Source organism: Drosophila serrata, unplaced genomic scaffold (genome assembly GCF_035046125.1).
Source record: "Drosophila serrata isolate PLE 108 unplaced genomic scaffold, ASM3504612v1 contig_103, whole genome shotgun sequence".
In the NCBI taxonomy this organism is placed as follows: Eukaryota; Metazoa; Arthropoda; class Insecta; order Diptera; family Drosophilidae; genus Drosophila; species Drosophila serrata.
The window spans coordinates 68071-82895 of NW_028257001.1; the positions used below are offsets into that span (position 1 = coordinate 68071).

At 39.2% G+C, this 14825-nt stretch overlaps 1 protein-coding gene across 4 annotated transcripts in view; it reads left to right on the forward strand.

Moving 5' to 3' along the window:
* Positions 1-4129: 4129 nt before the first annotated feature.
* Positions 4130-14825, forward strand: part of LOC110187194 (piezo-type mechanosensitive ion channel component-like) — a 96960-nt gene continuing 86264 nt past the window's right edge. For all 4 annotated transcript variants that reach the window (XM_086841133.1, XM_086841134.1, XM_086841132.1 and 1 more), the window contains exons 1-6: positions 4130-4237; positions 4288-4549; positions 4613-4833; positions 4896-5022; positions 5080-5199; positions 5254-5620. In XM_086841133.1, coding sequence (XP_086697259.1) covers positions 4177-4237; positions 4288-4549; positions 4613-4833; positions 4896-5022; positions 5080-5199; positions 5254-5620 — 1158 coding nt within the window. In that variant the 5' untranslated portion in view covers positions 4130-4176. The remainder of the gene's footprint in view (positions 4238-4287; positions 4550-4612; positions 4834-4895; positions 5023-5079; positions 5200-5253; positions 5621-14825) is intronic.

The following is a 14825-nucleotide window of genomic DNA, read 5'->3' on the forward strand; positions in this document are numbered from 1 at the left end:
TCTTCAAACGCTTCTTTAGCTATTATTGATTTATTGATAGTGAAAAAGCTCTTATCAATTGAGTGCGAGGGTGGGTTGAATAGTTCTGCATTGCTTAAAGCTCTGCTGGACACTACAAAGTACAGTGGTAAGTCCTTATAATGTCCGTAAATATTGTCTGTTTCGCCAAAACCTGCAAAAAGGCTATTTCTGTAGGTGACTTTACAATCGGCTGCTGGCTGTGCGACAACGTCATACACGCCAAGTGAATTGGTATTGAAGCTCGAACGGTGGACGATGTAAAAAAAAAAACATCGGCCTGAGTTACTGCTGTAAAGCCTATCGCTATATAGAAATGGAAATGATGTCTTTCATGCGGCAAACCAAAAGCGGTTTTAAGGCGGCATTTTAACGAGTTTTCGTAAAACTCTTGATATGTTCTTGGCGCTGGACACCCAATTTAATAACCTTACGCTATTAAATGAGTCTCCTAGGCGCAAAAAAACTGCTATTGGTGGGCAGCCTGCAGACGGACCCCAACTACCTGCAACGGGCTCTCAGCAGCAGCCTCCCTCGGCACAGCCCTCGACCTCAGCATTAATTCCAAGAGTGCTGAGATCGAGCGCTAGAAAAGATTCGGTACCCGAATGTGCAGCGGGAGTGGCCGTACCGCCGGTGATTTCTGTCTTGTCCCCTGGCGGGTCGCAAATATTGACCCCTCAAAGTCCCGTGAATAACCATATATCTGCCTAGGGTGTAAGGCCCGGAATACCGGCCGACAATTGCTCGGCAGATAATCAATCTGCCTTGCCAAAAGCCCTTATAGCGGTTCTACCTACGAGCCATATTTTTGTATCGCGGCTCTCCCCTGATCAAACATCGGAAGATGTTCTCGCCTTTATACAAGGCAACACCAGAGCCGATAAATTAAAGATAAAGGTTGAAAAGTCTAAATTTTCTTACGCAAGTGATATTTCATGTTTAAAAATAAATATCACTAACTAGCTCTTTACCACTATTTGTTTTACCAACTTCTGGCCAGAGTACGTTGTTGTTAAGGAGTTCGAAGCGAAGGAAAAGAAAAAGCGGCTTGTAGGAATAACTTTTCCCAGACCTGAACATATCACTGCGCCTTCTACGTCTTACAGTCCCGACCCAAAAAACTAACCTACTCCCTAGGAATTTCCTATCAAAATGCAAGAGGCTATCACTATCAGTACCAACCAGAGTCAGTAAGGAAACCTAGGATTGCCGAAACATTCAGCTTTCCTATACCTCCCAGTGACTCCATCTGGTAGGCACCAAAGTGGCGAAGTCTGATGTGATTCAACGCTGGGCAGAAGCAGAGCAGATGTTCCGGTGCCTCTTTCTCTGTAGCTTGCGTGCAACTTCTACAGATTGTATTGTAGGGCAGTCCCATCTTCATTGCGTGCGATCCGATCACCCAATGTCCCGTGGTGACTGCCGTGATCCTGCTAATATCCCGTTTGCTATTGGATAGCAGTTCACTGGTTCGTTTTTTCTGGGCTTCTGGGCCTTCAGACAGGCAATCACCCTTCCATTGTATTCTGATAGCCTTTCGTTTGCATCTCAGATTGTTGTGATCACAGAAACTGGCTAAAGCCGGAGATTCTGAGCTCCGAAGTTTTTCCAGCTGTGTTCATAGTATATCGGCTAGATCGCTCTATCAGGCGCGGGGGTGGAGTTCTTATAGCTGTGGACTCCTCATTCTCGTCAGAATTATTAACCTTCGAGGACTGCAACGATGTTGAATTCCTTTGTGTGAAGCTATCTATCAAAAGAAGTCGGAACTTCCTATTTATTGGAATCACCTTTCCGCTGTTCAGATGGTTTGCAGTAAACTTTTGGATAGAGAAAAGTTGGTATTTGGTGCTCAAATAATTCCACCACCATACACCTACACAACATGACTTTATCGCTGGCTTGTACGACATTTCGCTGTCTCAAGTCAACCATGTGCGAAATTCCTTACAGCGCTTGCTCGATCTTTGCTTCGTCTCTGATCCTGCGAGAGCCAGTTTAGCAAGGGTGGCGCCTCTGACGCTGCCCGAAGATCCTTATCATCCAACTTTCGATGTGACTCTTGATATCGGGTGTAACGTACAGAATATTTCTGACCGTCCATCCAATAAAGTCCTATGTTTTCGCAAGACGGACTTTGAACGGCTGAATAATTTTATAAAGGAGTTCAATTGGTCCGATTTATTTATCTGTACTGACATGCCAGTTGCCGTGGATATTTTTGACAGTACTATGAATTCATATTTTACTGAATGTGTTCCGTTATATTATCCGCCAAGCTCGAATAAACCGCTGTGGTTTACAAAAGAGTTGAGCCGACTTAAAAATAAAAAAAACTAGACTGTATGCTAAATTTGAATTCACCGGTTCTAAATCTGCCCTTTCATCTTATTTATAAGCTCGGTTAAACTTTACCATGCTGACGCGCACTGTTATAAAAACTATTTAACTCGTTGTAGGTCCCAGTTCTCACAGGACCCAAAACAGTTTTATAATTTTTTTTAACACTAAACGTAAGCCTAAAACAAATCCTTTCTCCCTGTTAACCATTGTCTCCTCGTTAGAAAACTCGATTTAATGGGTTTTCCAAGTGATCTTCCTAATTGGATCTAAAGGTATCTGATTGGCAGGTCGCAGAAGGTTCTCTTTAAGAATACTTTATCCAATGTTTTAAGGGTTCTGGCGTCCCGCAAGGAAGTCATTTGGGACCCTTGTTGCTTACATTATTTATAAATGACCTGCCCAAAGTCTTGACTAACTCTAGAGTGCTTATGTGCGCGGATGACGTGAAGCTTTGCGTGCAATACAATGACGTTGCTTGCCAGTCGGATTTACAAACAGATCTCAATAGTTTTCAAACTTGGTGCCGTATAAATTTCTTAATGACATTCTCTCGTGTCGCTCCTAAGCTTACTAATTACACGCTGAACTGCTGCTCTTTGGAAAGAATTAATTCTGTTGATGATTTGGGTGTCCGCTTGGACCCAAAACTTGACTTTATTGATCATATTTCGTCTATGGTGAATAGAGCCAGGGGTGTGCTTGGATTTATTAAACGGTGGTCGAAGGAATTCAATGACCCCTATGTATCAAAATCCTTATATACTTCTTTAGTTCGTCATATCTTAGAATATGGATGCTGCGTTTGGGGCTTACAGTACAGCGTCCATAGCAAACGCATCGAGTCGGTTTAAAAAAAATTTTTTACTTTTCGCTCTACGCGGCTTAAATTGGGATGCAAACCTAAGATTGCCTTCCTACTCTAATAGACTCCTATTAATAAACTTTCCGTCCTTAGCCAATCGTAGAACGATGATAGGAATAACCTTTATTTTTAACCTTATCCATGGTGAAGTGACTTGTTGAGTCAGCTTAATTTCTACGTGCCATGTAGAACTACTAGATCCTTTATCCCAGTGGTGTTGAGCCATTGTAAAACCTCCTTTGAACTACATGAACCCTTTAAGTATTTTGTGCAAGTTATAATGATTTGTACACACTAATCTCGAACATAGATACCCTTCCCAAATTAAAATCTTGAATACTAACACACTTAGTAAACATGCAAGATAACAACCTGGCAGCACGCCGGTAGTCAATTTCCTCGTATTCTGCCCTATATTTTACATCGCGCCTACTAACACGTAATCCAAACAGGCATGTGCCTGGTGTCATACAGGCCATTTGAATGTACTGACCACAGTGCATCAACGTCCAGAGACGACGACAACGACTAGGATATTTGAGTTTGTCCACTTCAACGAAGTCTAGGGTATATTTTGGTCTTCAATGGTCGCGAACAGTGACTGAGACTATTGCATCAAAGCTGCCTTCAAAGGAATTTCTATAGAAGAAGTGTAATAAAACAAAATAAACAGAGCGGTGAGTAGCAGTGCGGTACATAAGAGAGCAAATGGATCGAAAGGGAGCAGTGAAATCTTAGATTTTCATCAATATTAGTCGTTATTTTAAAAGGTAAAGCGACAAAAATGTATAATCTCAATATATCCTGTATGAAATTAACCAACATAAACCGGTCATAAACCTACACTTGAAACAGTCTTAAACTAAATCTAGTGACTTTTCGGCTGAATGTCAAATAGATAGTTTGAAAGTAACTTTTGTTTATAAGAGCACGTGAATAATTAAAAAAAAATGGCAGCAACTGTGCTTTATACATTGATACGTTTTATAATACCATTTATATTAATTTTTGGTAAGTCGCTCCCTTTTCCTAAACGTTTAACATATATTTCAATTATTTAGTGTCACTGGTGCGACCGGTTGGAATATCTTTTTTATACCTTTTAATGTTTTTCATATCGCCTTGGGTTCTAAAAAAAGACCGTCATGCGCAGATTGCTTTTTTAAATGTATTTGTAATAGTTCTTTGTATTTTAAGTATAATGTTTCTTATTGGACATGTTTTAATTAATTTAACAAATTTATTTTTTATTGAAGCAAGCTCTAAAACATCTACTGATATTATTTTACGTCAATTTGGATTTCTTTACTTTAAAGGATTAAGGTAATATCAAATAATATCAATAATATCAAACTCTGTACGATAAAAAATAATTCATATTTTTAGCTTCGGTTCTATAGCGCACTGGATTCTGCCAGATATAATTGTGTTTCTAGTTACACTTGTCTCTTTAATTTGTTTTAAAATTTCCAATAAGAAGCAGAGAAAAAAAAATGTAGGGGATAAAAGTATTATCAAACCAAGTCAAGAACAAACTGGGACTTTAAAGTTATCGGATATGAATCGCTATTTGATTATTGTATATATTCGATCAGTTTTAAGGACATGTAAGTTTTAAACTTTAATTAAACATTAAATTTTGAACTTGGCTAATTTTTGTAATCCATAGCTCCTATTTTTACTCTTATTGTACTATACTTTGCTGCAACTTTAAGACCATCACTACCAGGAAGCTTATATTTTTTGATGTTTATCATAGCTGGCACATATTGGGCATTGTATCGTCAAGTTCACCGGTAATAGATATATGTCAGACTTATTTAAATTTTTATTTTATATTTGTTTTCCTTCAGGGGGATGTATTATCCATTAATATTTATGGTTGTGGCTCTCGTTATACATATAATTTTCATTTTTGTCTTTCAATTATCAATTTTACAAAAATCAATTAATATTTACTCAATATGGACAAGGTAAGTGTTTAAGTGTTTGAAATATATTTAATTACTGAATCATTATTTAAATAGAATAACGGGAATGGAAGTTTTACTTAGCCTTTATAAAGAAAATAGAAACGGGAAAATTCTTGAGTTTAACGATAAATTACATTTGGATTCTTATTTAAGCCCAATAGCTTTAATGCTGGCGTATTTTGTATCAATGCTCAGCCTATTAGGGCGTTCGCAATATGATCTAACATTTAACTCAATTCGTATGAATTTCGAGCCACAATCCCATGATTTGTCTTCTCACACTCAAAATATAAATAGGAGAAACGAGGAAATATATTCAGATGCCGTCCCATCAATGTTGGAACAAGTTTTTTACATGGTCTTTGATGTAACGTCTATAATCTATAAAAATAGCTATATACTGCTAAATATAATAATGATGGTAAATATGAAATATATTAATTAGAAATTCTCTTTTTATTTTTAAGTTACAATTTACTATTATGCGGAACCCAGTAAAGGGGGACTTTTACTCTGAAAAGTATAGAAATATAAATTTTGCATTGCTGGCTCTGTCAATCTCTGTAATCATTATACCCTTGCAGGGTGTTATAGTTTAAGTTAGAAGTTTGCGAAGCAGTGAAGGAGGCAGCTCCGACCATATAAAATATATATATTCTTGATCAGGATCAACAGCCAAGTCGATCTTGCTATGTCCGTCTCTCCGTCTGTCCCTTTCTAAGCAAACTAGACTCTCAGTTTTGAAGCTATCTGAATGAAACTTTGTTGTTAGTCTTCTATAACTAACCGTTCTCACGGATCGGACGACTATATCATATAGCTGTCATAGGAATGATCGAACATTTTTTCAAAAAAAAATATATATAGCTGATATAGGAAAGATCGAGAAATTAACACAATTAAGAATTATAACTGTTCACGTCAGAAGGCCCTTCGCGGCGGCCGCGGCGCCGCCTCTGTCCACCGAGCCTCCAAAGCTTTGGCCGCTCTTGCACTCCCGCAAGTCGGCTCTTCGCGCACTGCTCATCGGGCTAGTCTAAACGCGCTCCCGCGCCCACTCTTCGATGGTCCGGAACGCCCGCTCCCGAGTTCCCAAACTTCGCTCGCTGCTAAGCGTGCTGAGGGACGGCTAGTTCGCGCTCCACTTCTCGGGCCCGCTCTCGCACTGTTATGTGTAGCTTATCGGTCGGGAGCGCAGCCCATACATTTAAGCTATTTAGTACCATGTATGCAGCGCAATAAAGCTGAAGATTTTTGAATTGCCACGACGCCCCCGCCTTACTCTTCACCTTCGTTTGCGACGTGGGAATTTTCACTTGGGCTACATTTTCCAATACAGGATCTTCAGCGGCAGGATTGCCCCCCTCCATTTCATGGTCCTTCGAGCCGGATACGGATATTCTTCCGCCGGGCAAGCTTTGCGCTATTCTGCGCTGAGCATCCAAGTTATTACATACATATATACATACGCCAGCATAAGGGCATACCAAGTAATTATTTGTAATTTTTTTCGTCTCCTCTTTGTGCCTAGAGCGTGTACAAGCACCTGCACTTTTACATTCCACAGCCGCACAGTGCCTACGAGACAAAATCCGCCATCTACAACTTTCAACAACTTTTGTGATCCAAGGATTTAACATTATCCAAAGTTTATAAATCCTATTTTTATTTATATAAATTTTTACATACATACATGTATATTGGGCAACCGTCGCGCTATTCTGCGCTGAGCGATACAAGCTATTACATATATAGTGACATATTCACAAATTCTGTTATGTTCCAAGAAATATGAATCTGCAGCGTAGGCGATCCCACGCTGAACCAATGTAAACAATCCACATCCGGAGCAAGCAATGCTCCTTCTCAATAACATAAATAATTCTTCAATCAATATCCCAAGCGGGCGATCTCGCTCCCCAACTTTTGTAAACAAAGGGCAGTAGAAGTAAGATTTTTGTCACATTAATTTAGTCTTAAGCTGAGTACAATTGAATAAAGACGTGAAGCGGAATATTCGTTTGTTTTAATTCAACTTAGCGTTGTCCTTAGTCAACTGACGGGACATTAGTTCGACTCACAATATTAAAACACTTCACTGGCGCAGTCGGTAGGATACAAAAAGTATCCGAAAAAAAGAACCTCGAGTGAAAAATAAATTAAATTTTATAATTCAGTTCTCGAACAATAATTACGCAAAACGTTTTAAAACACTTCAACTTGGATTATAATTCCAATTCGGTTGTCCAACAAAAAGTGGAAGAACAAAACAAAACAAAAACACAATAAGTCCAACGGCACCTAAAAGTTAATAACAACAAATAAATTTTAAGAAAATTAATTTAAACAAACACTTCAACTTTAAAAAGTGAAATCAAAAATAAACTAAAATAAATTGTTATTTTACTATAACAACAAATTTACTGTAACAATGGCACAACCAGTTATCGCCGCACCCCAAATCGTTGCACTAAGCGACAACAACCTTGCTGAAGCTCGTCGGCAACTAAAAGACATCATGCCTTTTAAGGGTGATCCAGAAACTCTCTACACTTTCGTCAGCAGAGTGGACTATGTAATTTCACTCTACCAAACTAACGATGTGCGACAACAGAGGATTCTTCTTGGAGCCATCGAAAGAAACTTGGACGGACACGTAACACGATCATTGGGCCTTCCGAACATTGAAGATTGGCCTACCCTTAGATCGAGACTAGTTGCAGAATTTAAACCCCAAACACCGAACTACAAACTACTGGAGAACTTCAGGGAGACACCTTACAAGGGAAATCTGAGAGCATTCTGCGAAGAAGCAGAAAGACGACGTCAAATACTAATTTCGAAATTGCATCTAGAAGGTAACCAGCCAGACTTTCTTATTTATCTTCAGGCGATTAAAGATTCCATTAAAATATTGATCAGAAAATTACCAATACAATTATTCACTATTTTGGCTCATCATAACATTGAAGACTTAAGATCATTAATCACTATCGCACAAAATGAGGGAATATATGAAGAACATGTTAATTTTGAATTAAATAAAATTCCAGAAAATCGTAATAAAAACTCAAACCCTAATCAAAATTCTAAACCACACAAATTCAATACAAATACACAAACCCAATATCGACCAAGTTACCCACAATATTCTCAACCATTCCAACCTAATTTTAATCAATACACACAATCGTTTAGACCCACCTATACACAACAAATACCTAACAACCAAACTATGTGGCCAAATCATTTCGGACCCAACCAATACATGAACACACAACCATTTACTCACAAAAATCCTTTTCCACAATATTCAAATAAAATTCAAAATCCTCAAACAGCACATTTTAAAGGAAATACATACCCTCAACAACAACCCTCTACATCTAAAAATACTAACTTTCCGGTTACCAAACGACTAAGACCATCGGACAGTGAACAAACCAAAATGTCTATTGACGAATTAAGATTTCAAGACGCACACGAACACGAATACGAAGAAATACAACCTAATTATTATGAACAACAGTATTATGACCACAATCAATACCATAGGTTGACTAATGAACAACAACAGCAACAACAGGTCCAATACACCCAAAATAAAGATGAACAAAATCTAAATAGCTCAGAACCAAACGAAAATTTTCGGTTAACAGCCCCGGAAAACACCAATACATAGAAATAGCATACAAAGGTTGCACATACAATTGCCTTATAGACACAGGATCCACAATAAATATGATAAATAAAAATATATTTTGCCTTCCTATTCAAAATACTATATGCGAAGTTTTGACATCAAATGGCCCCATTACATTGAACAATTTAATTATGTTACCCAGCAATAGTATTTTTAAAACAACTGAACCATTTTATGTACACAATTTTTCTAATAATTATGATATACTAATTGGCAGAAAATTGTTGAAAAATGCACAATCAATTATAAATTACAAAAATAGTACAGTTACCCTTTTTGATAAAACATATAAATTAATAACTTCAAAGTCAGAAAAGAACCAAAATTTTTATATCCAAAAGCCAATAGAACCAATTAAAAAATCACCTCAGGCATCAACAAAAAAAATTGATTTCGGATTATTTCGATTAGATCACCTAAATCAGGAGGAAACTTCAAGGTTGAAAGGTTTATTAAATAAATTCAAAAATCTTCAATATGAAGAAGGAGACAATCTAACATTTACAAATACCATTAAACACGTACTAAATACAACACATAACTCCCCAATTTATTCAAAACAGTACCCACTTGCTCAAGCTCACGAAATTGAAGTTGATAACCAAGTATAGGAAATGCTTAATCAGGGATTAATTAGGGAAAGTAATTCACCATACAATAGTCCTACCTGGGTAGTACCCAAAAAACCTGATGCATCTGGAAAAATTAAGTATAGAGTAGTAATTGATTATAGAAAGCTAAATGAAATAACTATTCCCGACAGATATCCAATACCAAACATGGACGAAATCCTTGGTAAACTAGGTATATGCCAATATTTTACAACTATCGATTTGGCAAAGGGATTTCATCAAATAGAAATGGACTCAGAATCAATACCTAAAACTGCATTCTCCACCAAAAGCGGTCATTACGAATACCTTCGAATGCCATTTGGCCTTAGAAATACACCTGCTACTTTTCAAAGGTGTATGAATAATATCCTTCGACCGTTGCTTAATAAACACTGTTTAGTGTATTTAGATGACATAATAATTTTTTCCACATCCCTTACCGAACATTTAAATTCATTACAGCTAGTTTTTTCCAAACTTGCAGAAGCAAATTTAAAGTTACAGTTAGACAAATGTGAATTCTTAAAAAAGGAAGCTAGTTTTCTTGGTCACATCGTAACCCCCAATGGTATAAAACCAAACCCCCTTAAAGTTAAAGCCATAGTTTCATATCCAACTCCTACAAAAGAAATGATTCAATATGTAGAACCAAATATTATACTTACATGGAATCTAACTGAAACTACAATCGAACAAAATTGTCAAGAATTAAATGGCGATATTAAAATAAATGGAAGCAAAATTATTAGAATAAAACAATGTAGAGTTAAAATTGGAAATGTTATTTTAAGCGAAAATTCGTTAAGTCCAGAATTTGATTTAACAGCATTGTATTCACCGATTAATGTTACTAAGATAAAAATAGTAGAACATAATGACGTTTTAAAACTAATTTCAGAAAATAATACCACACTTTACGTAATTATAATATTAGTTGTTATCGTTCTTATTATTTTTGTTGTCCTATCAAAATTGTATACACAAAATCCACTTACCTTTTTATATACAAAATTTAGAAAACAAGCAAAAAATAATCAAGAACCACAACAAGAAATAGAACCGGCACAAAACCAATTGCCTGCATTGTACCCTGAAATGCCAGCCCAATCATAGGCAACCCTTTTAAGGGGAGGGAAGTGACATATTCACAAATTCTGTTATGTTCCAAGAAATATGAATCTGCAGCGTAGGCGATCCCACGCTGAACCAATGTAAACAATCCACATCCGGAGCAAGCAATGCTCCTTCTCAATAACATAAATAATTCTTCAATCAATATCCCAAGCGGGCGATCTCGCTCCCCAACTTTTGTAAACAAAGGGCAGTAGAAGTAAGATTTTTGTCACATTAATTTAGTCTTAAGCTGAGTACAATTGAATAAAGACGTGAAGCGGAATATTCGTTTGTTTTAATTCAACTTAGCGTTGTCCTTAGTCAACTGACGGGACATTAGTTCGACTCACAATATTAAAACACTTCACTATATACACACGCCCGCATAAGGCCAAAAATTATTTGTAATTTTTTTTCGTCTCCTCTTTGTGCCTAGAGCGTGTACAAGCACCTGCACTTATACATTCCACAGCCGAACAGTGCCGACGAGACAAAATCCGCCACCTACAATTTTAAGGAAATTTCGTGAACCAAGAATTTAAAATTATCCGAATTTTACTTATCCTATTTTAATTTAGATGAAAGAAATACAAATTTACACACATACCTCCATACATACAAGCTTCGTGCTATTCTGCTCTGAGCATCGATTTCCACAATCTACATACATACATACATATATTGGGCAAGCTTCGCACTATTCTGAGCTGAGCAGCCAAACTCAAACTCAAACGAGAGTGGTTCTTTTTTTAATTGACTTCGATTTAACCGCCGCAACGGCTGTGTTGTTGTTGCCCTTAAGTTTTGTTGGTCCCTCACTCATCACTGATTTGCCAACGGCTTATCCCAGTGAGCTCTTCTCCGCGACCAAAAGCGGATGTTTGTTTTTTAAATTCTACCTTCCTAGCGTTTAAATAATTAAACATCTGCGCTCATAGTTGAACATTCATTAATAGATCCAGAATTTGAATTTAATTAATTAATTTAAGTTAATTAATTTTAAATTCAAGCTTTTCAACTGAGCCGCCGCAACGGTCGTGTTGTTCTTTCCTCTTGGTTCTTTTGAGTTCCGCACTGCTTTGCCGACGGCATGACCCACTGAGTTTTCTCTCAAACAAAAGCCAAGGGTTTATTTCGACCATTTCATCCGTGATCAATAAATTTGCAACAATTAATTACTTCCGACCAATACGTTCCTAAATCCGTATTTAATTTATTACGGGATCCATCCACATTTCGTGACCAAATTTTCTAAGCAAAATGTAAGCAAACCTCCATATCCGAAATATATTGAATATTAAGAGAAAATACAAGGATTTCAATTTGCAAATTCACTACTATTCAATACTAGCCCGAACTACCACTCATATCTATATAGATATATATATATATATATATATTCCAAAATACAAAAGAATTGTGATTTCAAATTAAAATAAAAATTATTCCTGTATTTTAATTACGGCCGATTCCGTCAATCCGTTTGGGAAGATCCCAGTCCGCATCTCCGCGACCCTCCCCGATTAACTTAAAATCCACTGCTCGACCACAAAAATGGCTCAAACCGCCATCGACAGCGTTGAGGAAGTTTATTGCCACGACAGACCGTGTGAGTCAATTCGAGGCAAAGATCCAACCTCTAGACGCCCCAGAAACCACCCAGACCTCTCCTTCCACGTGTAAAGTGCGTCGCGATCAGATTCGAGCACTGTGGGAAAAGGTCGAAAAGGATTACGATATTTGTTCTGAACTTATATCGGCATCCGGTGAGAGTAACACCATCGGGGTAACGCTCCAGTCCAGATATGAGCATTGTTTCTCGGTCTACGAAAGATGTAGTGCCGACCTCCAGGAGTTGATGGAAAAGGGCGCTGTCTTCGGTGGCCCACATTCAGAGACCTTTTTACGGCGGTTTATATTCAAATCGCGTCTCACCCCGGTGGAGAAATTGTTCCACCTACTATCCAAGACAACTGGCGAAGCGCACGCCATTGTTTCCAAAGCCCCGCTCACCAATGAGGGGTTCGTCGCAGCTTGGCAAAGCCTCACCGACCGCTTCGAGAACCGGCGGTTGTTGGTCTATAGCCAGTTGAAAATCCTTTTCAACATCCAGGCTATCCCCCAAGAGTCCGGCAGCGCGCTAAGGGAGCTGCAAGGCACTATCCAGAGTTGTCTAGCGGCATTAGAAATTACCGCCATTCAAGTCAAAGCCTGGGACTGCCTCCTGGTGTACATGGTTTCCTCGAAGCTCCCCAAGCTCACGCTCTCCAAGTGGGAGCAATCTATCCACAATAAGGACAAAATTCCAACTTGGAACGAGCTAGACGCGTTTCTGACCAAACGCCATCGTACGCTGGAGGCCATCGACGACGTTACGCCTACCAACTCAAGGCATTTTCCGCCAAAATTGTCGACTCCGAGGGCCCCAGCTCCACGGCTTCATTCTTCCGACTTCAGAGTGACTCCAACACCCAGACCCAGAAGGTGTGACCTATGTTCCAGGGAAAACCACCCCCTGCGAAGATGTCCCCGTTTCCTTAAAATGACCGTAGTCGAGAGGTCAAATATCATCCGAAGAAAGCAACTCTGCTTGAATTGTTTGGCACGAGGCCATCAGCAGCAGGAGTGCCCCAGTGCCCACTCCTGCCTTACATGCCGCAGACGGCATCACACCCTGCTGCATCCCAGAAGCTGTTCCTCCAGTGTTCAAATTGCTCCTGAACCTTCCAGCCCAGTAACCGGTCCAAAGGATATCCGCGTTCTCCACGCGAATCACTAATCCCAACGCCTTCAATTACTGGGTACCCTACGACATCAAGAGCAGACGTTCCCGAGGTATTTTATCCTACCCATGCCGAGTCTGCAGCGGAAGCCATCCGCTTCGAAAATGCCACAAGTTCCTCAGGCTTAGTGCTGAGAAGAGGCTCAGCGCGGTGTCCACCAACCGCTACTGTTCCAACTGTTTGGCCCACGAACATTCCCAAGGCAAGTGCCGCAGTGGTGACCGTTGCAAGACGTGCAATCAGCATCACCACACGCTCCTGCATATGCCGGGAAGTCCAGTTCCCGCACCCCGATCACAGCATCGGATGACTCCGTGCTCCCAATTCGCTTTAATTACTGACCGCTCTTCTAAATGATACATTTTTTTCCAGTCCGCTTCTAGAAGATGCCACCGCTTCGCACCACGCGAACGCTCTGATCAGAGGTCCAATCCAACCGATTCCGAGGTTGCCACCGAACTTCATCCGCTACCGACGTCGACGTCTCCTCTACGATCTTGGGCCTCTCCCCCGCCCTCCTCAGCCACTCCACGGCCTCCGTCCACCGCTCCACTCCGGTGCGCATAGGCAATTTCCGCCGCTAGCCAGGACACCCTGAGAACGCGGCAGTGCTTATACTGGACGAATATGTTGCAACCCGAGTTGTTGCAAGGGGGGGAGAATGTTCACGTCAGAATATTACAAAATTATTATAGAATCTGGTTTGGACAAAAATAGCACTACTGCATGTGGCAGACAGAGTGGCGGCCATACGATATAAGTCGTTGTTGTAGAATTGTGATCCCGGAACATTATAATTTCTACCGCCTATCTGACGCCAAAATTTCAGTGGAATTGTTCTTACAAAGTTTCACGCATCAATGATCGCAACCGAGAATCGTCTGGCGTGTGGCGCCTCTGCCTGCAGACAGAATATGCCACAGAATGCAAAATGTGGGACTACCTGAGGCAAGGACTTGCTGGCGCCAGGTATATAGATGGGTCTATCTGCATAATAGAATACAGGGATCTATATAAGTAAATACTACTGAATAATAGACGCAGAGGCCTCACATGAAGTCTTCCCAGATGATTTTAGGGATTAAACAATATTATTTCATTTTCAAAGGTGGGCAAACGTTTTTTAATACAAATATTTAAAATTAAGGGGTGGGCAAACGATTTTATTTAGTTTTAAGAGGTGGGCAAACTTTTTTTGTTAAAAATATTTAGGTTTAGAGGGTGGGCAATCGTTTTTTTTTTTTTTAATTTTAAAGGGTGGGCAAATGTTGTTATTTAGTTTTAAAACATGGGCAATCGCTAATTCTTAAAAATAAATAGTTTTAAAGGGTGGACAAGAGATTTTATTTAGTTTTAATTTTAGGGGGTGGGAAACGATTTTATTTAGTTTTAAGAGGTGGGCAAACGTTTTTT